Source organism: Synchiropus splendidus, chromosome 19 (assembly GCF_027744825.2).
Source record: "Synchiropus splendidus isolate RoL2022-P1 chromosome 19, RoL_Sspl_1.0, whole genome shotgun sequence".
Lineage (NCBI taxonomy): Eukaryota > Metazoa > Chordata > Actinopteri > Syngnathiformes > Callionymidae > Synchiropus > Synchiropus splendidus.
The window spans coordinates 16,725,742-16,738,244 of record NC_071352.1 but is presented as its reverse complement, the minus strand read 5'-3'; the positions used below and the strand labels follow the sequence as shown (position 1 = coordinate 16,738,244).

The 12,503-nt window shown below is 47.1% G+C and overlaps 2 protein-coding genes across 3 annotated transcripts; one reads left to right on the top strand and one right to left on the bottom strand.

Annotated features, from left to right (window-relative positions):
• Window positions 1-980: 980 nt before the first annotated feature.
• kcna7 (potassium voltage-gated channel, shaker-related subfamily, member 7) lies at window positions 981-6,267 on the bottom strand. Its single transcript, XM_053850703.1, has 3 exons — window positions 6,165-6,267; window positions 4,660-5,369; window positions 981-1,895 (listed from the first exon to the last, which is right to left on the bottom strand). Exons 2-3 carry the CDS (start codon window positions 5,347-5,349, stop codon window positions 981-983), a joined length of 1,605 nt encoding a protein of 534 aa, XP_053706678.1. The 5' UTR covers window positions 5,350-5,369; window positions 6,165-6,267.
• A 226-nt stretch (window positions 6,268-6,493) lies between these two features.
• On the top strand, window positions 6,494-12,322 carry hsd17b14 (hydroxysteroid (17-beta) dehydrogenase 14). 2 transcript variants are annotated; one of them, XM_053851149.1, is made up of 9 exons: window positions 6,498-7,350; window positions 7,429-7,467; window positions 7,732-7,829; window positions 7,924-7,990; window positions 8,605-8,696; window positions 8,776-8,880; window positions 8,938-9,005; window positions 9,910-10,006; window positions 10,870-12,322. In XM_053851149.1, the coding sequence occupies exons 1-9, from the start codon at window positions 7,269-7,271 to the stop codon at window positions 11,020-11,022; spliced, it is 801 nt and encodes a 266-aa protein (XP_053707124.1). In that variant the 5' UTR covers window positions 6,498-7,268; the 3' UTR covers window positions 11,023-12,322. The 2 variants fall into 2 exon arrangements, with proteins under 2 accessions (XP_053707125.1, XP_053707124.1); XM_053851150.1 differs by lacking the exon at window positions 7,429-7,467 and having other exon boundaries at window positions 6,494-7,350.
• The last annotated feature ends 181 nt before the right edge of the window (window positions 12,323-12,503 follow it).

Below are 12,503 nucleotides of genomic sequence, written 5' to 3'. Positions count from 1 at the left end.
GGCGGAGAGCATCACTCGAGGAGAGCTCATGTGAGAGTTGCTGTGTCTACTGTTAATGAGAACCAGCAGCAGCGGTGGGAGGCAGATGTTCTCCTCCCAGAGATGTTTCAGCGCTGAGTGTGCCCTCTAGAGGCAGAATCAGTTGGCACGGGTGGAGAAAATGATGAGTTTGACGCCCCTGACTCACGCATCTTTATTGTTTGGGGCGGGAATTAGCATTAGCGTTAGCTGTAGCTTACGCATCGACTCATCACATTTTCTAGGTTAACAGGAAAAGTGTCTCTCCTGAGACCTTGATGGTTCGTCAATGTGGTGTGTTGAAAACAAGTGCAGCTCTGGTGCTCCATTAACTCCAACAGAGAAAAGCAAATATATGTTTCACATCATGAGGAACACAAGTGTTTGTTTGTCTTAAAAGAGCGAGCCAGGTCCCAACGTTACTTATTAGACGGCCGAACCTGTTTGTTGTTTGTCCGAACATGTCCATGTGACGCAAATGAAAAGATGCAAGCGTCATCTGCAGACTTTGGCTTTTATCGAGCAATGGCCTTTGATCTTCACAAGGCCTCTAGAAGTAGATGACGTAGACTCCTGAGAGTCTTTATGACCCGCCCTGCTTGGAAACAATGTCCTTCCAGGAGCGGTTTCTCGTCTGTTTCACCAGTCTTCCTCAGAGATGGGTCATCTGTGAGAGGCTCAGAGTAGAAGCGCAGCTCCAGTTGGGAAACAGGTGGCTTATTTATCTCCACCTGGAGAGGTCTGGCACCCTCTTGTCCTACTCCAGTCAAGCTTCTTAAGGCGTCCAAGCATCTTCATTGGTGGGCTACTTGAGGCTCTTTAAGACTGTGTTGGACTCCTGGTGAACTGGTCACTTTATTAGCTGGTTCAGGCAACAAGGATCAATAACTAAAAGCATGCAAATCATTCATAAGACATCCACAGTGCCTTCAGCGCAACTGTCATGGAGTGGCACCAGGTGCTCAAACCTGAGTGACCAGAGGTTCCCCAGCATGGGGCAGCATCTGCTCCCCATCGGGTCCGACGCGGAGCCCTGAAAGAAAGTGGGTGTTGAAAGGGGGGCAGGCATTCAGGTGATGATGTCCATAGAGGGGAACGACATCTGTGTATTCAGAGACGCCCTCCTCTTCCTCGCCCTCATCATCGTCGCCTTCTTTTTCCCAGAGCGCCGTGTCGACGTGGTGGTACTCGGTGTTGTCCTCGCATTCCATTTCGCGGTGGTAGAAGTAGCTGAAGTTGGACACGATGACTGGCACTGGCAAAGAAATGGTGAGCACGCCAGCGATGGCGCACATGGAGCCCACCAGCTTCCCCCCGACGGTCTCTGGGTACATGTCTCCGTAGCCCACTGTGGTCATGGACACCACAGCCCACCAGAAGGCCTCTGGTATGCTGGTGAAAGCCGTGCCCGGACTGTCCACCTCTGCAAAGTAGACGGCGCTTGAAAATAGTATGACGCCTATGAAGAGGAAGAAGATGAGCAGGGCCAGCTCCCGCAGGCTGGCCTTCAGAGTCTGACCCAAAATCTGGAGGCCCTTGGAGTGGCGAGACAGCTTAAAGATCCTGAAGACCCTAACCAGTCGGATGACTCTGATGAGGGCCAGTGAGACCGAAGGCTGCGTCCCCTTGTCCTTGGCGAGCTCTGTGCCCAGCGTGACGAAGAATGGAATGATGGCGAAGAAGTCGATGATGTTCATGAGATCTTTGAAAAAGTTTTTCTTACTTGGCGCGCAGATCAACCGAACGACCAGTTCAAAGGAGAACCAGCAGATGCAGACGGTCTCCACGATGAAGAAGGGGTCCTGGAAGGGAGTGAATCCAGGTGGTATCAAGATGGTTTCGTTGGCGATGGTGGGGTGAGGGGCGGTGGTGTACTGCTGCAGGACAGACAGTGGAGAAGCTTCAGGGTGGATTTCATTGACAGTTGAACGGCAACAACAGGACATTAGCATTTGTGTTTATGCGATGAAATAACGTTAATTATGTGCCACAATTTCTTTTTAAGATTTTCATGAACATCCCGTAAATGATCGGAAAAAGAATCAGATATCAGTGTCCCTTCATGGTTGAAGGCTTATTTTAGCACAGGATTTCTCGTTTTTTAGCTTCAAAATTAATCCTCTAAACCAGTGGGGCCACACAAGAAAGAATTTCTGTTTTACCTATTCTCTGAGTTTGAATGAGCTTTTATTTTGAAAAATGACCGGATTCTTTTGGTTAAGCCTCAGTCACATGACAGCCAAAATGTAACCCACAAGCTCGCAAAATGAGAAACAGCCGTCTTTGGAAAGTTTCTATGCTCGGAGGAAAAGGCCCAGTGAAGAGACAGGAGAAGAAAAGTCTTCTCCTGCTAACAGACACTGGCAGGCGTCGTACTTGAAACATGGATTCATCGTGGTCGGTGATTGCCGCGAGCCAAGCACACCGACATGCAGAGGCCTTATCTGGCGGTTCAAAGTGGCAACTTCTCACCCCCGGGCCAGTTCAAATGGTCAAGTGTAGACTGGTCCCCGGTGAGAAAAAGGTTGTGGACCACTGCTCTAAACGACATCAGTTTTTAGGAATTTTCCAGATTCATTCTTGATAGTTATCATCTCCGCTTGCTAGCTTGATGTTTGACCACTAGTCTTTGTCATGTATTGAGGTACTTTTCAATGGTTTTGAATTCAAGTTCATCAATATGAAGTGCTGGGCCAAATTCGGCCCCTAGACCTTGAGTTTGTTCCGTGTTTTGTCTTGAAAGGAGCACATCATTCACCAGTGCTGTGGATCAGGTCCCTAGAGTTGACCATCTAACACCGTCTCACAACCTTCAACACTGATAAAACACAGTCATCTACCAGTGAAGCCAGGAACATCTGCACCCCTCCTCTGAACAGTGGAAGGCCACGCCTCCACTGCAGGAGCTGATGGAGGCCTTCCAAAATTGTTGGCAGGTTTTCCCCAACATGATGAGTCCCTCTCCTTCTTCAAGAGATGTTTGAGGAAACACTCGAGCCCTCATATCTTCGGTTACCACGAAGAGAGCGTGGTAACCAGAGAGAACCTGGACTCCACAGCTCTGCTGATAAAAGCTCATCCTCAGCGCTTTGGCGAGTGAGACATCTGTCATCAGAGTTTTAACGTAGCCTGTGATACTGTGCTAACTTTTTCCTCATCTCCGTTTTCACTCCTCTTCCCCGACACAGCCCCCAGACTTTGATATAAATCAGTTTCACTATATATAAACGCGTCTGAGGATTCTCTGGTTTGTTTTTCTCAGAATCTGCTGCAGGTCGGTTACTGACGGCGGTTTGCGTTTCAGAGTCCCAGTGGATTTGGCGTTTCTTCGAACTGGTTCAGTCGACATTGTGGATCCGAAACATTCCGTTAGTTCCGACACATGAAGCCTTTAAAGTGGCTTCTCTTGGGGTTATACTCCTGGATGACTCCCTGCAGGAAAAACCTCTTCATTTGCTACGAAGCGAGTGTAATGCAGTGATGTCTTTTGGCTCAGCTCTTTTTTACCATTCATCTTTCTATCTATCTCCTCCTGAACATGTTGAGGAAGTGACCTTTGAAAGCTATTATTGGACCCTGAGGTCTAACCTGCGAAATCAACAAAGCAAATGTTGGGTGCGAGGCCGGTGGCAGGTGCGTGCGGCTCCTGTTTGTTTGTGTAGCAACCGAGTGTCCGGTGTTCCGATCACATGAGCGTATCTGTGGCCGCATGGTTGTCATAGATTGGCGGTGCTGCTACTCCGCAATGTCTTTCACATTTCCCCCGCAGAGGTCTCCGCTCACGCGGGGACTCTTCATAAAAACTGATCTGCCGGGCTTTTTTTCCACTCCGTTTTGAGTGGAGGAGTTTATTAATACTGACGTTTGTTTATGAGCTGGAGTCCATGCGCACTGGTCATCGTTCTATTTGTAGCTCTTTCGATCTCGGCGGGGTAAAGACAGCAAGAGAAGTCTGCCTCCTTCCTCCTGCCTTCACCCCCGTCCCTCCGGCTCCCGTATCTCAAGCATGCGCTTCATGCTAATGTAATTGTTGGCGGTCTCCAGAAGAGCAGGTGGCGCTTGGATGGCCACGTCCCTTCTCGTAAATGGCTTTACTTCATCCTCTCTCCTTCCTTTTCCTCGGACTCAGCGTGTCAGATTTTAGTACTGGCTGTAGTCGTCACATGATCGTCTTTAACTATTATTGCTGGATAAAATTGGGAGCTAGCTTCGCCAAACACTATTTGAGTATCAAGTGTGACGTAATAATTCTGACTTCCTGGTTCGTACCACCGAAGTCTTAACTCCGAGTATTTAAAAAAAAAAAACTGTTTGTTTTCCTTCCTCCTCGCTGTCCGTCGATTACGCTTAACGAAGTGGGACTTTTGTACGATGTCCTGTCCATGAACCAGAGCAGAGAATACCCTCAAACTTTGGTCATTCATATGTGAAATATGGACATTTTTCTGTCTGTGTTGTCGGTGAAGAGAACTTTAGCTTTGCTCGCACCTCAGCTGTTAAACTTTTAGCATTGTTTTGAGTGTTTGCACGAGCCGCTCCACGCCTAATTGAACAGCAACAGTGTTTTTCTTTGGCATTCGGTCAACTGGCGACAGCACCGAGCCCCTCTCTCTCTGGATCGTGCTGCACGCCGTCGCTCACCTCTCTTCGCTCCTTCTCGTTCCTAAACTCCGGCAGCGTCTCCAAGCAGAAGATGAGAATGGAGATGACGATGACCATGACGCTGATGATGGCGATGATGCGAGCGCCCCCGGACGACTCGGGGTACTCAAAAAGCATCCAGAGGTGGCGCTGCACGGCGTTGCTGGGCAAAGGCTTCTCCTCCTCCTTCTGGAAGCCTTCCTCCGCCTTGAAGCGGTCCACGGTCTCATCCCCCAGCTCGTAGAAGCGCAGCTCCTCCATGAACACGTCCAGAGGCACGTTGGCCGGCCTGCGCAGCTTCCCGCCAGACTGGTAGAAGTAGAGGATGGCGTCGAAGCAGACCCGGCTCCTGTCCAGGAAGAGTTCGTTGCGCAGCGGGTCAAAGTAGCGCAGACGTTTCTGCTGGCTGCCCAGCAGCGAGTCAGGGAACTGGGCCAGTGTGCGCAGCTGGGTTTCGTAGCGCATCCCCGAGACATTGATCGCCAACCGCTCGGTCAGCGCCCAGCCGCTCCGTCTCTTCAGACGACGGCTTCTTCGCTTGGCGTTTCCATTCGCCACCATCTGCCTGCACTCTTTCTCCAGCTTGTTGTGCTGGTCCTTGCTCCACTTGCCGTCATCGCTGGCCTCCTCAAAGTCCTGTTTTTCTTTGCTTTGTCCTTCCGTCCCGCCTCCTTTGTCCTGGTCGTCCATGACTCAGCCTGGGTGGTTCTCTAGAGGAAGCAACGATAACGCTTTACGTTCATTCGGCTGGAATCAAAGACTTTATCCCGACTCTTTGAACCTGAACCTGGCAGCTTCCAGGACCTATAGAAAAGTATATACCTCTTGTTGAGATTCTTGGGACGGTTTTACGTCGCAGACGTCCCATTCTCACCTTGTTCATTTCCTCCTATGCATCATCAGAGTAACCTCTATATGGTTCCATTCACATAGTTGTTTGGAACTCACCCTGGACAAACTTCAGGTCCCTGCGAGGTCTTCATCTCCGGTTGCCCATCGTTGAGTTTTATCTTGAGGTGCTCAGTCACATGGCATGAACCGCATGCGAGTCACTGAGGAACCCCCCGACTTTCTCTCGTGGGGGTGAGGAGACAATTTTGCTGGACACTGGTTTGTGAGACTGATGAGTTGTAGATGAAGAGCTGAGCCAGAGGGCAGCTCTCCCAATACAACAATAGCAATTACAGCGGCGGGTGCTTCTGTGTCGGCTCCCAACTGACCTCCCTCTGCTACATTCTCCCTCTGCAAGTTTTGGGTGAACCTTTTTCTGCTACATGTGTTCTCATGCCCTGGTGCTCTGGTTTCCTCCCCCAGCTCCCCTTGCATACGATTTTCAGACTGTGTGGGTGAATGGGAGTACCTAGAGGATACGCACTCAAGCCTTGATGAAGAAACAGACCCCAACGACACAGTAGATTGTGGTCAGTAGATTGGAAAGCTGAGGTTATGCTAAACGAAATAAACGTGTTAGTTCAGAAGCAGACAAGCCATGCTTCGCTTCTCACCTCAGTCTCTGTGCTCCTCAGCTCTGAATGTTAAAGGAGAAATATATGGTCAGTCAGTGCAGTCGGATCACGCTCCAGCATCACCATGTCCCTGGCGAATCCAAACCCGTCTCCTCAAAGCTCCAGCTGGAGCCCGCGCTCCCTTAACTCATGGTGATGCCCCCCCCGCAACCACCCACCCTTCCTCAGGGGAGGGAGGGGCCCTGGCCTCTGGCTCCTTTGGGGCCGCCGAGGCGTTAATCCTCCTGCGGGGCGAAGTTGAGATGGTTGTGCTTGTTTGTAGGTCACTCACTCTTTACCGCTCAGTTGCCTGGAGGAAACGCTGTCAGGCCGAAATTTAATCCCGGAGCTTCTCTGAAGTCCTGGAGCACCACTGACTCCTCACGGACCCTCGTTTTAACCCTGGCCCGCTGGCTACCTCTAATGCCTGTGAACGGCGACCTCTGACCTCCACACACCTTGCTGTTTGCAGACTGGTGACCTTTCACACACCACAGAAAACACGTGAACACGTGGGTTCACATGTCCTGCTGTGATCACATTAAAATGATGTTACAAACAGTGGCTGAAAGTTTAAATCGGAGCAATCTAGCAATCAAAACAAAATAGAATAACAGCGAATAATGGAGAAAATCATTTGTTTTCGTTTGATAATAATACAATACGTAAAATATGTTTGATTAATACGTGATTAAAAATATTTTTAGTCAGATAAACTTGCGTTTTGAATTTTTAAAAACAGGTTGAGGGGGAAAGCAACATACAAGGTTTTCTCTTTTTCTCGTTTTTGAAACGACACCGGAAGGACGAGACGGCTGCTGCTTCACTGTCAACACCGCATCTTGGTTTGACCTCGCTCCGTGTGAGTCGCTTTTCAGTATTTAACTAAGAACAAACAAAGCCTCCGCTGTCTGGTTTAGTGACATTACGTTATTAAATGAAACGATTTTCATAAACTGAACGTCTGCCGCGTTGATCGTTCCGTGAGCACCTGAAGGCACCGGAACTTCAGGCCTGTCACGTGACTGAGAACTGCGCCCCGCGGGTGACACGAGCGAGCCGAAGTTCACCACCGCCCAGAATCGTCGTCCACATCGCGCTGTCATGTCTCTGCGTTATCTGAACAAGGTCGTCGTGGTGACCGGCGGCTCCAGGGGGATCGGCAGAGGAATCGTCAAAGTCTTCGGTATCAGATTTGTGCCTTGAAACGTCCCGCTCAGCCCAATTCTCCTTTCTCACCTCGTGAACCTGCTTGTTTGTGCAGTGGAAAATGGCGCAAAGGTGGTTTTCTGTGCGAAGAGCGGCAAGTAAAAGGTTTTTTATTCTGTTTCACGACAGCTGTTGAACCTCGGTGACTGGGTCCATATTGTATTTGTCAATAAGGCCAAGTTCAAGTTCACGTCCGTTCATCCTCCCAGTGCCTTCTGCCAAAGCGCTTCATACACTGTGATCATTGGCATCCTGTTTCCAAATCATTATCTGGGTTAACTGGCTTCCTTGTGAATGATTGAGCAATATCAAGAATGTGTGTCTTGACATGTACCGTCCGTCTGTTGGGTGGTTCCAGAAGCCGAGCGCGGAGACCTGGAGCTGCTGCTCAACCGGACTGGACCGGGCTCGTGTCACTTCGTGCCGTGTGACGTGTCCCAGGAAGACGACATCAAGGTAGAGACGCTGACGTGTGAAGCGGGACGCGGCCCGGCTGGATGCTCTGAGAGTGACCCTGTGACCCTGTAACCCTGTGACCGTCCGTCCCCAGACTCTGATTTCCAGCACGGTGCAGACTCACGGACACATCGACTGCCTGGTCAACAACGCTGGCTGGCGTGAGTGGCCCGCTCCCCCGGGGTCAGCTGAGGCCACAAGTGGAACCAGGAAACCTGGCTCCACTGCACAGTCGCGTTCATCCTGCCTCCACACAGAGACCAACCACCACACGCACCTGACAGACAAGACTCCTCCGTCTGTTTGTTTACATCCCAATAACTTCATCACTACGCCATCAGATGTGTCCGTCCTCACCTGCTTGCATTTTCTATATCAAGTCAGTGTCAACACCGAGTGAAAGCGTCGGTCTAACTGACCTGCCTCCAATGAAACAGTAACATTAAACACTATTACGTTGGAATGAAATATGCCATTGAACCTCGCTGATTCCACTGCAGTTATTTAAATTTTTCACATATATTCCTTAGATTTTTAAGAAAAAATCGAAGTAGTTTTTCGACCCAAATGTGACCGCTTTAAATCTTTTAACAGGTGAAAACTAAAAGTCTGATCAAATGACCAGTTTGTTGATGTAGTGGCGTAGTGTCGCCGCTTGGGGGTGCCGGTACTGTTTCAATGACTACAATGAACCGCTGGTCATTTCACGTGACTGGCGCAGGTCTGAGGCGGTCAGTGACGTGATTCCTGAATCTGATGCTGAACTCTCTCTCAGATCCGCCACACAAAGCCACGGATGAGACCACGGCAGAGGAGTTCCGGGAGCTGCTGAACCTGAACCTCCTCAGCTGTTTCCTGGCCTCCAAAGTGAGTGGTGTTAGGCACCTCGGGCTCTCGGCACACACACACACTCACTGACTCCGCCCCCCCCCCCGTGTGGTCTCAGTACGCGCTCCCGTTCCTGAGGCAGCGACAGGGCAACATCATCAACCTGGCCAGCCTGGTGGCCACTCTGGGTCAGAAGGACGCCGTGCCATACGTGGCCACCAAGGTGAGAGCTGCACGCTGATGACGTCACCACGTGCTAATGTACCGTTTTAACCACAAGGGGGCGATCGTGTCAATGACAAAGGCCATGGCCGTGGACGAAAGCCGCTTCAATGTCCGAGTCAACTGGTGAGAGAAGGTTTCTCTAGTTTCCAAGTCTGTTTGTTTGTAGCTCGGTGGCTAACAGTTTGGAATATTGCTATTCCATTGCATAAATCTTGATTTTCGTACCCTGAAACATTTTTTTAATATTCATGGTGTAATTCATGGTGTAATGGTGTAAGAATATTTGCCACATTCATTCACATTTCTCAATGTGAATGAATGTGGCATATTACTGAATCCAATGATGGAGCCATTCAGACATTTAAACAACAAAATATTGTTTATTTTGCATCAGTTTGACAATAGCACAATAAACCACCATGGTGGCTATATTCACGTTTTTATATCACCTTATTTCAACTAAAGCTCTTTTCATGTCTTGAAAATATTTGTATCAGAATTTCAATGTTATAAGAATTTCAAGTCCATTCAGAGTCGTGGAAACCCTGGACATTGTGTAGCAAAAAACACCCCTGAACAAAAGCAACAGTAAATATAAATGTAGAAAAGTTTTTTGTAGATTTTTTTTATTGGTTTGTATTATCATTTTTGTTATTACATCATGCGTTTGATATTTATATATATATATTTCTATTGTTTTGTGATTAAAAATAGTAAAATAATTTTTCATTTTCACGTTTCTTCACGCTGTATTATACATATTTGATTTTCTGTGTGTCGTGTTTTGCTCATACATTGATTTAGATTTTTTTTTGTTTTATTCTTTAATTATTTTACATATAAAATTTTGCAGGTGTGTAGATCATATATTTTTATCGATACATATAATTTATAAATTTTTAGGTTTGATTTTGTATTTATGATCATTATTTTTTTATTATTCTATGATTGACTAGCAACACTTTTGTTTTGTTATTTATTTTTATTATTTGTTATTTTCATGTTTTTGTGCGTGCGTGTGTTGCAGTATTTCCCCCAGTAACGTGCTGACCCCTCTGTGGGAGGAGCTGGCGGGACAAACTCCGGACGCGGCAGCAACCATCAGAGCAGGCGAGAACTTCCAGGTACTGACATCAGCTTGTTTGTTCCTTGAGGGGTCACATGACCTGCTGAACTTCAGAACCCCCCCACGCTCCTCCTCCATGGGAAATGATGTCAGCTGACGACAGTTAAACTCACTCATCGCTCTTGACTGACTATAACACATTAGTCACCATGATTCTTGTGCAGCAGGATCTTCATTTTAAGGACCTTTGCATTCCAAAATAACATGAGAAATTCAACTGCAACAGACTTGAGGTGATGAAACGAGTCGCAGCGTCTTAACAAGTCTGAGCTCAGTCGTGTTCGGTGCCACCAAAGTAGAACTGGAGACCAACCAAACTGGCTGGGCAGAAACTCTCTGAAGCTTTTTAAAGGCAAATGCAAGACCTGCTGCCTCAGCGAGCCTCAGCGAGCCACACCTGCCAGCGAGGACGAGGCTGAGAGCAGACGCCGCTGCTCCCAGGTCGGCAGACGGAAGGGACCAGACTGGGTCTGGGGACCCGGCCGTAGACTTTCTGTCTCCTGCTTTCTGCTTTCATCATTTTTATTTGCGGTGCTTGTTCATATATATATTTTTAATATTATTTTCCTTTTATTTGTACTCACAAATTTGTACTTTGTTCTGCAGACATTTCAAACAGATAATTAATATTCAATTTTTAATTTCTAACTATTATGTGAACTATGCTGATGCATCAATATTTATTTTTCTCATTCCACTTGGTCAGACATCTCCAATGTTTCAATGTTCTCTGATATTTTCATTTTCTCCTCTTCATGGTTGAGTTCTTTTCACACTGCTATCATCGGATGTTTTCATCGGATGTTTGCAGCTCACTGTCACCTCACCGTCCTGACTGAGGTTCTCTCTCTCTCCTGGCAGCTGATTGGCCGGATGGGCAGCGAGGAGGAGTGCGGACTGGCGGCCTTGTACCTCGCCGCGGACGCGACCTTCTGCACAGGAACGGAGCTCCTGCTGAGTGGAGGAGCCGAGCTCAACTACGGCTTCAAGAGCCAGGTGTCGCCGTGCACCTGAAGGCATCGCTGCCCACCACCCAGGTCTTAAACTGACATCAGTTATCATTCGGGGACGGGGGTCAGTCAGTCGGCCCCCGGGCCTAACTTGGGACGCACCTGTTATACACCTGTTCTGAGGCTGCAGTTTCACCCCTGAAGGAGGGAAAGTGAAAGTGGCTGTGAAAGTATCAACACTGAATAATGCGAATAGCTGGACGAACTTTTCTGACATGTCTCACCTTAACCAGAACCAAATTGAAACCCAAGTTATCTTGAAAATGCCATCCTCAAGTTGAGGCGTGGACTTGGAACCGTCAAAAGGCTGCCCACAAAGTGTCCTCACAAGTATGTGTTTTTCCCAGACTTAGTCCCCACAATGACATTCTTAATGCCGTGTGTGTGTGTGTGTGTGTGTGTGTGTGTGTCTGTGTGTGTCTGTGTGTGTGTGTGTGTGTGTGTGTGTGTGTGTCTGTGTGTGTGTGTGTGTGTGTGTGTGTCTGTGTCTGTGTCTGTGTCTGTGTGTGTGTGTGTGTGTGTGTGTGTGTGTGTGTGTGTGTGTGTGTGTGTGTGTGTGTGTGTGTGTGTGTGTGTGTGTGTGTGTGTGTGTGTGTGTGTGTGTGTGTGTGTTTGTTTGTTTTTGACCCAGGCCATGGTTCTGGAACTTCTCGAGCCGGTCCAAATCCGACCTGCCAGTGGAGCTCGTGCTGGTCACCAGCGTGAGACGACATTTGCTCGTGGAGTTAGGAACCATGTGTCAATGTTTGGTGACAGTGAGTCAACATGTTGTGATGCTGATTGTGACTGTCATTTTCACCTTGAAAGACAATCTCTGTTCCTGGGGGGGGGTTAGTGTTCCAGGATCAATGTGTCTCTGTACATTGCACCATCAATGTTTTAGCACAACTGAACAACAAAACAACAAAAATGGTGACAGATGAATTCTTTAAAATAAGTGTGGGGGAAAAACCCTGTTGGTAGTTCTGTTTGTTCAAGTCATGTATAGAATTCCTCAATATTTAATGTTACAATCAATCAGTGTAACATTCTTGTCAAAGCTAATTATTGTAATACAACTATTTATTGATATTAAAAAGCTGTTAGAGCCACTGTTTTTAAAAAAATTACTTTATTTTCATTATTCTCTCCTGCTCATTTTCTTTTATCAAGACATACTTTTTTAAAAATCATTTAGTTTTAATTTATTTTTTGTGCTTTAAAACCAATATATTATTTTAATATATATTTTGTTTTTTAATTTGTCATCTTATTAATTTCTTAAACAGTAGATTGGTAAAAGTTATAGAAGAATAATATAAAATGTATTTATTCTTTTAAAATAATTACGTACGAATAAGTGATATTGTTTCACAAGTGTATCTTAAACTGTTTTAAAATGTGTTATTTTGTTTGTTCCAATTAAATGTAATGCTTTTTTTTTTTTTTTTATATTTCTGCGTTTCATTTAAATTTTCGTTAAATGTGTATCGTAGAAATTAAAAA

Bases quoted from the DNA above. Each gene is read 5' to 3' on its own strand.
- kcna7 (XM_053850703.1), bottom strand. From the start codon at position 5,349: ATGGACGACCAGGACAAAGGAGGCGGGACGGAAGGACAAAGCAAAGAA. The intron at 1,896-4,659 runs GTGAGCGACGGC...TCTGTCCTGCAG, and splicing joins ACGAGAAGGAGCGAAGAGAG to CAGTACACCACCGCCCCTCA.
- hsd17b14 (XM_053851149.1), top strand. From the start codon at position 7,269: ATGTCTCTGCGTTATCTGAACAAGGTCGTCGTGGTGACCGGCGGCTCC. The intron at 7,991-8,604 runs GTGAGTGGCCCG...ACTCTCTCTCAG, and splicing joins GGTCAACAACGCTGGCTGGC to ATCCGCCACACAAAGCCACG. The intron at 8,697-8,775 runs GTGAGTGGTGTT...GTGTGGTCTCAG, and splicing joins GCTGTTTCCTGGCCTCCAAA to TACGCGCTCCCGTTCCTGAG.